The following is a 14,306-nucleotide window of genomic DNA, read 5'->3' on the forward strand; positions in this document are numbered from 1 at the left end:
GTCAGATTTCTGCTACAGCTAGCCATGTTGTCACTGACCTTGTTCAACTGATCTGAAGGGAATTAAAACAATTGTGGCCAATGGGCACATTCTTCATTAATTACCAAGCAAAATGGTGTGGGTTTTACTCCACCAGGGCACTTTTACCTGATGGAGTCATGTTTATTGTATCTCCTGTAAGATAAGGAACTGTATTGTAATATTGAAGAATCTAACCGACATTTTTTAGTATATGCACTATATGCATTTCCCAGGTACAGAAAGTTTGGGCTAATAAGCGTGCTATGCTTCGGTGAATCACAGAATCCCTAGGGTGGAAGGAGGCCATTTGACTCATTTCATCCACTGCTGTGCTTTTCCAACACCACTCTAATCTAGAATCTGGTTTCCAGCATTTGCAGTCCTTGTTTTTACCTCATTTCATCCACACTGGTCCACCCCATCACAGTAATTCTGCATTTCTCATGGCTAATCTATCTAGCTTACATACCCATTGGACACTAAAGGATAACTTATACAGCCAAACCAGCTGCATGCACATCTTTGGAATGTGGGAGGAAACCAGAGCACACCCACACAGAGAACGTGCAAGCTCCACACAGACAGTCGCCTGAGGCTGGAATCGAACCTGGGTCCCTGGTGCTGTGAGGTAGCAGTGCTAACCACTGAGCCACTGTGCCTCCAGTGATCTGATGGAGGATGAGATTGTTATGTCCTTGGGTCACATGCTATGATACAGTGTTGACATGATGAGCATGTCTCTTAAAGGTGCAATGTCACACAACACAAACTACTTCCAGTAGTGAATCTATCCTAACGTTAGCACTAGATGTTTATCTTCATTCACTTGAGCTTGTGAATGGAGGAACTATTGCCCTTTGAGACACAAGGGCTGATGTTATTCTCTCTTTAGTTTGACTTGGCAAGCAATAGTACCTGCAAACTATTTCCATAGCAACTGAAAAGAAACGTGCTGGACGAAATTTGAAAACTCTTCTTCATCTTATGAGTTTTGGAGACTTCTCCTGGAAGATGACTGATAGCGACTGATAAGTGCAATGTTTAGCATGAAAGGTAATCAGTTTTGGTTATGGAATCCAGGGATATAGAATAAAGATGGGAGGTACAGAGCAGCTATGATCTCAATCCGGTGCAGCAAGCTGAAGACGGCTGAATGGCCTCCTCCAATTCATCTGCCAAATAATGTCCCACAGGATTCTGTTGTGGAGAAGACCATTTCATTGCAATGACATGAGGGTTTGAGTTTCCTGGGTCAATCTACCTCAAGACAACAGGCAGACTCAGTACTGGGCTATAGGCTGGTCAGTAGTCTGATTGAACATGGTCTAGATTGAGCTTATTAAGGATCACATCAATGATGCTGTCAGGCAGAGAACAATCTGAAGAGGGACTAGCCAGGAATTTGCCCTCCCAGTCCATAAAGACCCATTTTTACAATGTTGGGCATGATGTAAGGGGCTGACAAGGACCTAAACTCCCATTGGGAACAAGAAGAGGACAGTGAGATCGCCTTCTACCTAGAAACAACTGAGATGGTGTGTGTCTGTCCCTCTCAGGGCGCGACGGCACGACTGTCCCTCCTCGGGGCGAGACGGCGCGTCTGTCCCTCCTCGGGGCGAGACGGCGCCTCTGTCCCTCTCGGGGCGAGACGGCGCCTCTGTCCCTCTCAGGGCGAGACGGCGCCTCTGTCCCTCTCGGGGCGAGGCGGCGCCTCTGTCCCTCTCGGGGTGAGACGGCGCGTCTGTCCCTCTCGGGGCGAGGCGGCGCGTCTGTCCCTCTCGGGGCGAGGCGGCGCCTCTGTCCCTCTCGGGGCGAGACGGCGCCTCTGTCCCTCTCGGGGAGTGACGGCGCGTCTGTCCCTCTTGGGGAGTGACGGCGCGTCTGTCCCTCTCGGGGAGTGACGGCGCGTCTGTCCCTCTCGGGGTGAGGCGGCGCCTCTGTCCCTCTCGGGGCGAGACGGCGCCTCTGTCCCTCTCGGGGCGAGGCGGCGCGTCTGTCCCTCTCGGGGCGAGGCGGCGCGTCTGTCCCTCTCGGGGAGTGACGGCGCGTCTGTCCCTCTCGGGGAGTGACGGCGCGTCTGTCCCTCTCGGGGAGTGACGGCGCGTCTGTCCCTCTCGGGGTGAGACGGCGCCTCTGTCCCTCTTGGGGCGAGGCGGCGCGTCTGTCCCTCTCGGGGAGTGACGGCGCGTCTGTCCCTCTCGGGGCGAGACGGCGCCTCTGTCCCTCTCTCTAAATGAGATGATTCAGTGCTGGTGTCTTCAGGCTTCTATCAAGATGTCACATTAAATCAGCCAAAATGGATCGGTGTTTGGAAACCCGTTGCACACACCTATCTGTTGATGGATTTATCCCCTGGCTGTAATGATAATAACAGGGTAATGGCAGTCATTAGGGCACATTAAGGTAAAAGCTGCTGCAGGTAGGGAGTCACCTGTACCTGCCATGGAGACTAGAGTGGCCTAATGGCCATGTCCGACTTCTCAAAATGCTCTTCTGCTGTGCAGTCTGCATCAGCACCATCTATGAGAAAGTTCTTTGTTCAAGTCTTCCCACTAACCAGACCTGGCCCAGGAGTGTTCCCTTTTGTTTAAACACACACTATCTCGCACAGTGTAGACCCAGCAAGTCATTGATCCCCTTGTCCCTCCATTGCCGGGTCAAGAAAATATCCATATTCAACTTGCAGCACAGGTCAGTTCTGTTGTCGTTGCTATTCATCGTAAATCTATCGCTTTGACAAATTCCAGCTTGACCTTGTCTTTTAATTCCTCCCATTCCCGCTCTGCACTCCTGTCTGAATTACGCTGGCCAGATTGTCATTCATTGTGTTTATGTCAGTGACACAGATCAATAGCTGGGAATTTGTTCCTGATTTCACCACAATTATGATAGCGAGCAGCTTCTTTCAGCTGGAGCAGGTTTACTGCTTTCTCATTTTTAAAATGTCCTGCCCACATCGTTTTCCTATTCTGAGAGCAAAGATTTTGTGCTTGGGAAATACTTTCCATGGCTGTTTCAGAGCCGTTAGCAAACTGGGTGTTGGAGAAATTCAGCTGCTCAACCAGTATCCAGAGAGAGAGAGAGAGAAACAGAGTTAACATTTTGAGTCTGATATCCACTTTGATCACAAAAACAGGAAGGCAGATTATTGTCTGAACGGTGGCAGTTTAGGAAGACGTGAGGTGCAACGAGACCTGGGTGTCATGGTGGAACAGTCGCTGAAGGTTGGCATGCAGGGGCAGGATTTGAGTATAGGTGTAGGGATGTCTTGCTGCAGTTATACAGGGCCTTGGTGAGGTCACTCCTTGAGTATTGTGTGCAGTTTTGGTCTCTTAATCTGAGGAAGGACATTCTTGCTATTGAGGGAGTCCAGTGAATGTTCACCAGACCGATTCACGGGATGGCAGAACTAACATATGAGGAAAGACTGGATTGACTGGGCTTGCATTCACTGGAATTTAGAAAACTGAGGCGTGATTTCATAGAAACATATAAAATCCTGATGGGACTGGACAGACTAGATGTGGGAAGAATGTTCTCGATATTGGGGAAGTCCAGAACTAGGGGTCACATGTAATAATAAGGGGTAAGCCATTCAGGATCGAGATGAGGAAGAATTCCTTCACTCAGAGTTGTGGACCTGTGGAATTCTCTCCCACAGGAAGCTGTCAGGGTTATGGTTAAATATATTCAAGAGGGAGTTGGACATTGCCCTTGTGGCCAAAAGGATCAAGGGGTATGGAGAGAGGGCGGGAATGGGTTACTGAGATTGCATGGTCAGCCTGATCTGAAGTAATGTCATCTCCAATCCTTCAAGTAGTACACTGTCAGCAATTCCAAAAGTCAACTTGATGACGTTAATTGAACAATGCTTTCCAACCAAAGATAGGCTCATAAACAAAAAACAAACACGGGGAAGTTGAAATTGAACTGCAAAATGTTGTCCAGTAGATCATAGAAGGTATCATAGAAAACCTACTGTGTGGAAATAGGCCATTTGGCCCAACAAGTCCACACTGACCCTCTGAAGAGTAACCCACCCAGACCCATTCCCCTACCTTATTACTCTACATGTCCTCTGACTAATGCACCTATACATCCCTGAGCACTATGGGCAATTTAGCACATTGTCTCACACGGTCTTAGGGGGGGCATGGGATACAAGTATTTCGAAACTGGATTTCATTACATTTTGCAAAATCCAAGTGTGTTGATTCGCCTTGAACATACCCTTCCCCCCACCCCAACCCGCAAGTGTTCCCCTCCCTTTCCTGGGATTCCACTTGAGCTAATCGTCAGTGTTTGATTCAGCGCTTGTGTTGTACAGATGCGGCTGAGGGGCCCAGAGGCCTTGGCTTGGAGATAATGCTGGATCTCAGGGAGTGCCCTTAAATGCTGATGTGTTGAAGTTTGAATTTCGGACTCGACCTTCTCACTGAGTTTAAACACAATGCAATGCCCGGTACTATCGCAGTCACCTCCCATTCCCACGTTGCAGAATTTCAATTCGGTTTATGCGGTTGATTCTGTTCACTGTTGAGGTTAGAAATCTTTTTGCTGTCATTTTGGTCTTGTGAGCTCCATTTTACTACCCAGACAGCCCAAGGATGGAGGGTTAATTGCTTCAGTACGAGAGAAAGTCCTGACAAAGTGTTCCAACCCGAAACATTGACTTACTGCTCCTCGGGTGCTGTCTGACCTGCTGTGCTCTTCCATCTTCACATCTATTGATTCTGACTTCCTTACTGTCTCCGAATGAAAGCCCTCCCTGGAAGTATCCAATCTCCCCACTGCCTGGTGGGAAATTCCAGCCCATGGCCAACCAAGGTTGGAGGAACAGTCCATTGCGAGTCTTTCCAACAGACTTGGGGGGGTGGGGGAGTGGTTATTATCCAACTGTATTCATGGAACAAGTGATGATAGATTCCTACTAATAAAACACTGACTGCCGCACTTTTAGTGCTTTTTTTGACACACAGCCGGCACATTCCAGTTAAAAAGGATGTTATTTGTCTTCACAAAATGCCTGGTATTTCATGGGGAATAATGGCTACATCCTCTGCCGATAGACCCTGGGGACCTACACTTCCTGAAACCCAGCTAAACATTGGGAAGGATCTGCTCACAAGCAAGTTTGATAAAGTCAACACGTGCATGGAATTCCCCTTTTCTAGAAAATTCCTCAGCTTGGCTGGTGACTTCAGTTGGTTGAAAAGGGACTGAGAGTTTCTTGACTGTGATCACCACAACCAGGCCCTTCCTTACCTTGGTGATAGCTCAGTAAAATATAGTGAGCTGCCAGACCCTTTCAGGCACACCACAGTAGCCAGCAAGTGCAGTGAGTGGGTCAGAGGCACCTATTAATACTTTCTCGTGACGCAGGAGTGTCAAAGCAGCCTTTAGAAGTGATGTAGCCATCAGGTTACTGATAGATTACTCATAGCGCACAGCCTGCTTTAATGAAGTGGGTACGCTTTCCCACAATTGAGAGAGAGGAACGTCAACGTTTTACTATACGCACAGACTCTCACCACCTTCTGGCACCCTGAATTGTTTTGCAGACCATGAGATACTTTTGAAGTATAGTCATAAAAGCGTGACAGCCAATTTATGCACAGTCCGTTCCTGCAAATGACAATATAATAAATGACCAATTCATTTCACTGTGTGTGTGTGTGTATCAGTTGAGGGATGAATGTTAGTTGGGACACAGTGTAGAGGGAGTTACATTCCCCTGCGCTCCTTCAAGATTGTGTCATGGAATCCTTTCCTTCCACATCTTGCTGCAAAGACAGCACTGCTGACAGTGTGACATGACCTCTGTACCGCGCTGGAGAGTCAATCCAGAGTAGTCCTCATCCCCCTATGTCTCTGGAGGTGGGGATTTGAACCAACAAACTTCGAACACGGAGGCTAGATTTTTGACACCAAGACAATGGGATTACAGTAAATTGCTAACCAATTAAATTATAATCGCTTTGTTGGGCGTTTTGTTTTAATTTCAAAATTAGCAGCCTCAAGTCACAATAAAGTAAAGTCATTGTGTAATTTGTTTGAAAAACAAACAACCCTCCTTCAGTTCCAGGGACTGGGAACAGTAATGTACAATTTCAGCAGAGCTGGGTTGCAGCTTTCTCCTAGGCTGTTTGTGTTGAGCTGTGTGATCAGTGAAAGGGAGAGCAGACAGAGAACGGGCAGTGATGATATCTGTCTGCAGCCCAAGATTCACTCGCCCAAGCTGAAGGACCAATGGACACTCCTGAGAATGAAATAAAGACATGTCTTCCAAAGACACCATGCTGAATGAGTATCTAATCCACAAGGGGAATAGAAAATAAAGAACCAATCATTCTTGGAAATGAACCTACTGGTCTTAATGGAGCTTCACTTTGAAATATACAAAATGGGTAAGACGAGAATGTGTAACTTATACGTCTTATTACTTTCTTCCTTCTGGAAGAGTAGCAGTCATGATTCTTTATGACACAAGTGTCTCACTTCTGGCAAAGTCACTGTAACTCTTTGGAAAAGATCTACCTTTGCAACTTGGCAATGCCTGTGTAAATTCTCGACTTGACCCAATCGGCCATCTTGGCAACCCTGACTACTTTAGTCGCCCATCTTCCCCCAGCCTTTGTGGTGTTCTATCATTTTTGACTGAACCTGTTGGCAGTCTATCATACCAATTCCTCCCTCCTCCTCTGCCCTTTCATTGCAAAGATTTATTTTTCAATTAATTACTAAATTCCTTTTTGAAAGTTTGCATTGAATCTCCTTCCATCAACCGTTGAGACTGTGCATCCCATGTTATAACAACTTGAGGCACTGTTCAATCCCTTCTCCTCTGGGGATCTTGGTTGTGAGGGGAGCATCTGAATCGAGTGAGGATATTGACTGCGTGGATCCCACTGTTTTTTGTTGCTCCTGGCTTGGTCAGATTTTGAGACAGCCCGTGGACAATCTTCGCCCCACCACCCCCCTCCAGCCTCCACAACCGATGGCGTGGACAGTTAGTAGTCAATAGCTTCAACCCTGGTTTACACCCAGTGGTAGGACGTTGGGCGCTCAACTTGCAAGAGCAAAACCTCGTTGGATTTGCTCACAGTAGATTCATTCGGTGATTTTGAGAGAAACTCTTCGCCATTTTCAACACTGATCAGTGTCCAGATCTGCTTCCCCAGTCTCTCCAACTACTTGAAGCCTCTCAGTCCTGTTTCCAGCTAATATCCCAGAGATAAGACAGAAACAGCCTGCCCTTGTCTCAAACACATACACATTCACACATTTACACACACAAATATAAACACACACGCACACAAACACACAGACAGACATAAACACACACCTACAAAAACACACACAGACATAAACACACAGACAGACACATATACACAAAAACACACATAAACAAACACACACACACACACACAGATATAAACACACCCATAGACACACATACACAAACACTCAGACTGACTGACTGATGAGCCCTAGCTTTTGGGTGACCTCTCTAACAGAGGCTGAAGGGATCACAATGAGATGTCACTCACATTTTGATTATTATTGAGCGTCACAGCAAATGGATGGACACACCAAAACAGCCAGACTTTATTCATTGGTGTCAGCCGTTAATCTTTTGTTACCTTCCTGTAAATTGTTCTGAAATGCCAGCAAAGAGTAAACACAGGAAGGAAACCTCGGCGAAAGTTACAGAGTGTGCTTCCTGTTTTGCACCGACTCCGCTGCCCCATTATATATCGGGAGCAAGATCTGATCATTTAACTGATGTATTTAAAGAAAGTCGTCTTTATCGGGCTATAACAGATCTCCCCCTTCAACTCTCTTCCAGCCATGTGTGTGGAATAATGAAACGGGTAATGGGTCAAGGTTGTCACTCATGAATAGACCAGAATCAAATCAGCACGTACTCAACTCCATGTGCCACGTACGTGTTTCCTCATCCATCATCCCAACTACTGCCTGTTCACTTTACTTTGGAACGTAACATTCCTGGCTTCACATAACAATGAGTCTCAGTGTCAGCAGGTAACTTATGATATTGGAGAGTTCAGGTTCTGGTTAAAGGCAGTCATCCGCTAACACAGATATAAACAGATGGAATTAGAAGCAGGAGTAGGCTATTCAGCCCCTTGTTCTGTCATTCAGCCAAGTCATGGCTAACCTGGCTCCCCGACATTCTTGATCATTTTTACACCCCCAGCCTTGCTGATCAAGAATCTCTCTATCTCTGCCCAACACATTGTGTGGAGAACGTGTGCTGCTATCCCCTTCTAAACTGGCTTCTCATTTCACCCAAGACCACGGTCCTGGAATCATTAGTTTAGTTGCCTGCAAACCACTGAGTGGGGAAGGCTGTGTCATTTTCTATACAAGTTAAATGTAGAAACTATGAACTATGGTGTGATTGTGTATCTCAATGCCTGGCCCACTTTCTACTCATAACCGTTAATGCCTTTATGATATAGAAATGTATCTATCTCTTTCTTGTTCATAGAATGCCTACAGTGTGGAAACAGGCCCTTCGGCCCAACAAGTCCACACCGACCCTCAGAAGAGTAACCCACTCAGATCCATTCCGCTACCATATTATCCTATATTTACCCCTGACCTAACCTACACACCCTTGAACACTATGGGGCAAGTTAGCATGGCCAATCCACCTAACCTGTATATCTTTCTACTGTGGGAGGAAACCCACACAGACACGGGGAGAATACGCAAACTCCACTTAGATGGTTGCCCGAGAATTACCTGGAATTGAACCAGGTCCCTGGCCCTGTGAGGCAGCAGTGCTAACCACTGATCCACCGTGCCACCCCGTATATATTCAGTGACCTCCCATCCATATTCTCCTGTGTTAGCGAATCTTCACCATCTTCTGAGTGAAGGAATGTTTCCTTACTTCAGTCCTAAGTGGTCTTCCATGCATCCTGAAATCCCTTGGTTCTAGTCTGCACAACCAGGGGAAACATCCTCCCACCATCTAGTCTGACTAACCCTGTTAAAACTTTGTGTTTCAATCAGATCCCTGCTCATCCTCCTAAACTCCTGTGAATATGGGCCCAGTTGAATCAATCTGTTCATATGGGACAATCCTGCCATCCCCAGTATTATTTAGTGAACCTCCACTGTACTCCCTCTCTTAGGTAAGGAGACCAAAACTGCACACCATGCTCCCAAATGTGGTCCCACCAAGGCCCTGTATCACTGCAATAAAGCAGATGCTGGAAGTCTGAAGCCATTACAGAAAGAGCTGGTGAAATTCAGCAGGCCTGGCAGCATCAGTGGCGAAAAGAGCAGAGTGAACATTTTAGATCCAGTGATCCTTTTGCCTTTTGATGACTCTGATGAAGAGTCACTGGACTTGAAGCATTAACTCTGCTTATTCCCACACATACTGCCATACCCGTTGAGTTTTGCCAGCAATTTCTGTTTTTGTTCTTGTATAACTACAGTAAGACATTTCTAATTCTGAACTCAGATCGTTTTGTAATGAAACCCAAGATACCATTTCCTTCCTAATTGTGTGCTTCACCTGCCTGTCTCCTTTCATTGAATGGTGTACAAGAACATCCAGATTCCTTTGTATATCCACACTTCATTGTGATCACCATTCAATGGAGATGGAGTTAGATAAAGACATTAGTCCTGTAGATTTCCTAGCCTCCTGCCTGGTCTTCAGCTTGTATCCTCTTGAGTATAGATTAATGAGTGATCTAGGTGTTGAAATGATTATCTAATCTCTGACACTGAGATGTCTAAAACTATTAAGGAATTTGACTGGGGAGAGAGGGTGAAACTGGGGAGAGAAGGCAACATGGTGGCTCAGTGGTTACCACTGCTGCCTCATAGTGTCAGGGACCTAGGTTCAATTCCAGCCTTGGGCGACTGTCTGTGTGGAGTTTGCACATTCTCCCTGTGTCTGTGTAGGTTTCCTTCGGGTGCTCTGGTTCCCTCCCACAGCCCAAAGCTGTGCAGATTAGGTGAATTAGCCATGCTAAATTGCCCATAATGTTCAGGGATGTGTAGGTTAAGTGCATTAGTCAGGGGTAAAATGTACAGTAATAGGGTCGGGGGATGGGTTACTCTTTGGAGGGTCAGTGTGGACTTGTTGGGCCAAATGGCCTGTTTCCACGCTGTAAGGATGTGATCCTATGTCTCCTGTGGTTGTGCAGTTTAGATAGCTGGGAAGGTCATAACCTTAAAATCAGAGCCAGGCTATTTGGAGTAATGTCCAGTAAAATGCCTTCGCAGAAAGGGAATCTGCAACACTGCCCTCTCTCACCCAAAAACTGCTCTTGAGGCTGGGGTCAAATAAAGAATCACCTTCAGTCAGTATGTTAATGATGGCAGAGCAGAGGCAGTTAAGATAGAATGGCTACACAATAGACTTCCTCCCAGGTAAACATCCAGTCAACTAAAGTATTGTTTAGAGTAAATGTATGCTGCAAAATTGTTTTTAATGCTGTTGTTAGGGTTTTCAATTTGATCTACTTACCAGAATACTTTAATCTCACTCCTTCCACTGCACCCTTTTCTCAGAATATTCATCGAGTTGACTTTGGATGGATACTGTTTATGTCAATCAAGAGCTTTGGCTTTAGGCTTCACTCCAAAGACCTGAGCACATACTGAGGGAGTGCTGCATTGTGGGAGACTCCTTCTTTCAGAAGAGTAATTAAACTGAGGCCAGTGCCATCTTCAGAGGAGTGAGGGTGGGGCATTGTGATGAAGATGGTGGCAGGCTTTATCTCTCAACCAACAGCACCGAACAAAACAGATGAGCTTATTATTTATCAGACAGCTGCTTATGGGAGCTTGCTGTGCACATGTTGCTGGGATATGACCTACATCACAACAATGCAACGTTGTCAGAGATCCTCGCTGGGACATCCTGAGGTCATGAAAGCCACAATATCAAGGCAACGATGAAGCCAGAGGGTAGGCTATACTGGGGGAGTGATAGTTTTGTTAAAGGGAGCTGCTCCCTCACTGCACTGGAATATCGGACCTCCGTTAGAAAACTGTGCATCTCTCTATTATAGGGAATGATATGCTTCCTGCAGTTCCAAGGCAGTAACACATCAGGGAACTGGAGTTGGGTCACGATCTGCAAGCTGTTTTCCAGCGTTATAAATGAGATGTGTCTCTTTCTTGAAAGACACTCATTACACAGTGTCCTCATGGAGATAAGCAACCCAAGCCTGCTCTATTTTTAGAGATTCCTTTTGGCTGGATGATACAGAGCCAGGGATGTCAAACTGGGCTCTCCCCCTGTCAGAGCCATCCTGTCATCCTCAGATTTACATTACCACAACCCAACAGGGACATACTGTAGCTTTTGTAAATTGTGTTGTCAATGAGAAACAATGATCCCTTACGATGAAACACCACTTGAGGAGGGAGTCAGAAATTCAATCCTCTATATTTGGAGACTTTGAATTATTGTATTATCGGGCAGCAAACGAAGGACTTTTCATTCACACGCTGTAGCTAATTGATAAACTATATAATCTCACATACTTATACACATTCATACAAACTCATACACAGTCCCATAAATACTTCTCCAAACTCATACGCACACTCCTACACGCACTGACTCACACACACACACTCCTACACGGACTGACTCACACACACACACACACACACACACATAGACTTGAGTACACACTGGCTCTCACACACACACACACACACAGACGTGAGTACACACTGGCTCTCACACACACTCTCTCTCACACTCAGGGTAATTAGACAATCTTGTGTACAGTAAGGATGATGCCTGCAGGCATATTGTGGTGAACGTTAGTTCTCATTGAATCAGGCAGAGCTTTTCCTGCTTGACTTCTCTTGTGCATTTAGAATTTGCAGCTTCAAGATGCCAGATGAAGTTGTTTTATTTTTCAGGATAACTGGACCGGTTCAGCAGAGTCTCATTTAGGAAAAAGATCACAAAGGGGAAAAGTTATTAAATCCCACTGAAATCCACCTGCAGCCTTCCTGAAAAACAAATTCGGGCAGAAACTGGTTTAACGTGTTGAGGACTGGGGAGCAGTGGTACTGTCACTGGAAAGAGTCCCAGGTTGGGGACATGGGTTTGAATCCCACGATGGCAGATGGTGGAATTTGAATTGTAAATCATCTACTGGTGTTGATTGTCATAAAAACCCATCTAAGGAAATCTAATATCCTGACCGAGTCTGGCCTACATGTGAATCCAGGCTCACAGCAAGGTGGTTACAAATAACTGCCCTTTGGGTGATAAATGCTGGCCTGGTCACTATTACCCATGTCCCATGAATAAATATTAAAGAAACACAGTGTAACCAAGCCGGTCAATTGCTGGGCAGTCAGAGTCGTCCATGATTGGGCTCAGTAAGGATCAGCTATAGCTCAGTGGGTAGCACGTCCACATCTGAACTAGAAGGTTGTGTGCCCAAGTCTGGGGTAGCATTGAGGAAGCTGTTGGAGGTGCTTAGGACCTTTGAGATATTGTACCACTTAGGCACCCTGGACAAAACCTGCCTGGGTGATTGCATGGTTAAAAGATGGACCCCAGGGAAGATGTCCCCTGCTAGATTGTGGGCTCTTTCTCAGCCCTCTGAGGCCTTGGTTTAACATGGCGATGATTTAGGAGTTTCATGGGGTGCTAGCAGCAAAATAAATCCAGTCAGTGATCAGATTGTGGAGCTCTAGACCTAACAGTGACATCCATTACAACACTACAAGACATTTAGTATATTATCAGTGCTACACACTGACTGGAAATTGATCTGGAATTTATACAGTGTTTATATGAATAACATTGCCAGAGTGAAAGCTGGATAACTTATTTGCTGGTTTTCTCTTTCTCTCTCTCCCTAGTTTTCATCTGCAGCTTCATGGTGGCCACCCCGATCTTTGGTTTCCTTGGCGACCGCTTCAACAGGAAGTTAATTCTGAGCTGTGGGATCTTTTTCTGGTCAGCAGTCACCCTGATCAGCTCCTTCATCACTAAGCCGGTGAGTTATAGAGGCTCACTTGCCCCCTCTACCCATGAAAGGACAGGCCATCACATTGGGTGGCACGGGAAGGGCCTCACTACCAGCAGAGCTGGTCATTGCATTTCTTGCTCCCCCTGCCTCGTCCACGCCCTGGCCACTCTCCCTGCAAAGATGTTGACTCCTTGGCCTCTGGGACGGAGGCCAGGTCAGAGGCTAGGAATACTGCAGTAAGCAACTCCCCTCCCAACTCCTCAAAGCCTATCCACAAGGCACATATCAGGAGCGTGATGGAATACTCCCCATTTACCTAGATGGTGCAGCTCCAACAACACTCAGGAAGCTTGACACCATCCAGGACAAAACAGCCCCCACTTGATTGGCACCACATCGACAAACATTCAATCCCTCCACTATTGGTGCTCAGTAGCAGCAGTGTGTATTATCTACAAGATCACTGCAGAAATTCACCAAAGATCCTCACACAGCACCTTACAAGCCCATAGGTTAAAAACAATGACTGCAGATGCTGGGAACCAGATTCTGGATTAGTGGTGCTGGAAGAGCACAGCAGTTCAGGCAGCATCCGAGGAGCAGTAAAATTGACGTTTCGGGCAAAAGCCCTTCATCAGGGCTGATGAATTCCTGATGAAGGGTTTTTGCCCGAAACGTCGATTTTACTGCTCCTTGGATGCTGCCTGAACTGCTGTGCTCTTCCAGCACCACTAATCCAGAACCTTACAATCCCATGACCACTTCTATTTAGAAGGACAAGGGCAGCAGATACATGGGAACACCACCATTTGCAAATTCACCATCAAATCACTCACCATCCTGATTTGGAAATATATTGCTGTTCCTTCAGTGTCACTGGGTCAAAATCCTGGAATTTCCTCCTTAGGGCATTGCAGGTCTACCTACAGCACATGGACTGCAGCGATTCAAGAAGGCAGTTCACTACCACCTTCTCAAGGGGGCAACTAGGGATGGACAATAAATGGCCAGTGATACACGTATGCCATAAGTAATTTTTTAAAAAAAGTCAAATCACCGTCGTTCAGGTTAAACTTTGGTAATTAAAGCCATTGCTTCCTGATGTTCCAACCATAATTCCTCACGTGATTCATACCCTGAGATAAAGTTCCCCTTCATTCCACTGAGATTTGTGGGATGGTGCTGTGCAAATTGGAGCCAACTGAAAATTGTATTGTGAATTCAATCCACGTTGAGACTACAGTGCACATCAGTACCAGCAGAGAAGGTGTGTTAGGGAGAGGT

General features: G+C 46.2%; 1 protein-coding gene across 1 annotated transcript in view; it reads left to right on the forward strand.

The window, feature by feature from the left end:
• LOC140491320 (sphingosine-1-phosphate transporter SPNS2-like) overlaps positions 1–14,306 on the forward strand; it is a 96,143-nt gene that overhangs the window by 37,521 nt on the left and 44,316 nt on the right. The window contains exon 3 of the mRNA XM_072589332.1: positions 12,913–13,049. Within this exon, the coding sequence (XP_072445433.1) occupies positions 12,913–13,049 (137 nt within the window). The remainder of the gene's footprint in view (positions 1–12,912; positions 13,050–14,306) is intronic.

The sequence above is a fragment of the Chiloscyllium punctatum genome, chromosome 19 (assembly GCF_047496795.1).
Source record: "Chiloscyllium punctatum isolate Juve2018m chromosome 19, sChiPun1.3, whole genome shotgun sequence".
Taxonomy (NCBI): Eukaryota; Metazoa; Chordata; class Chondrichthyes; order Orectolobiformes; family Hemiscylliidae; genus Chiloscyllium; species Chiloscyllium punctatum.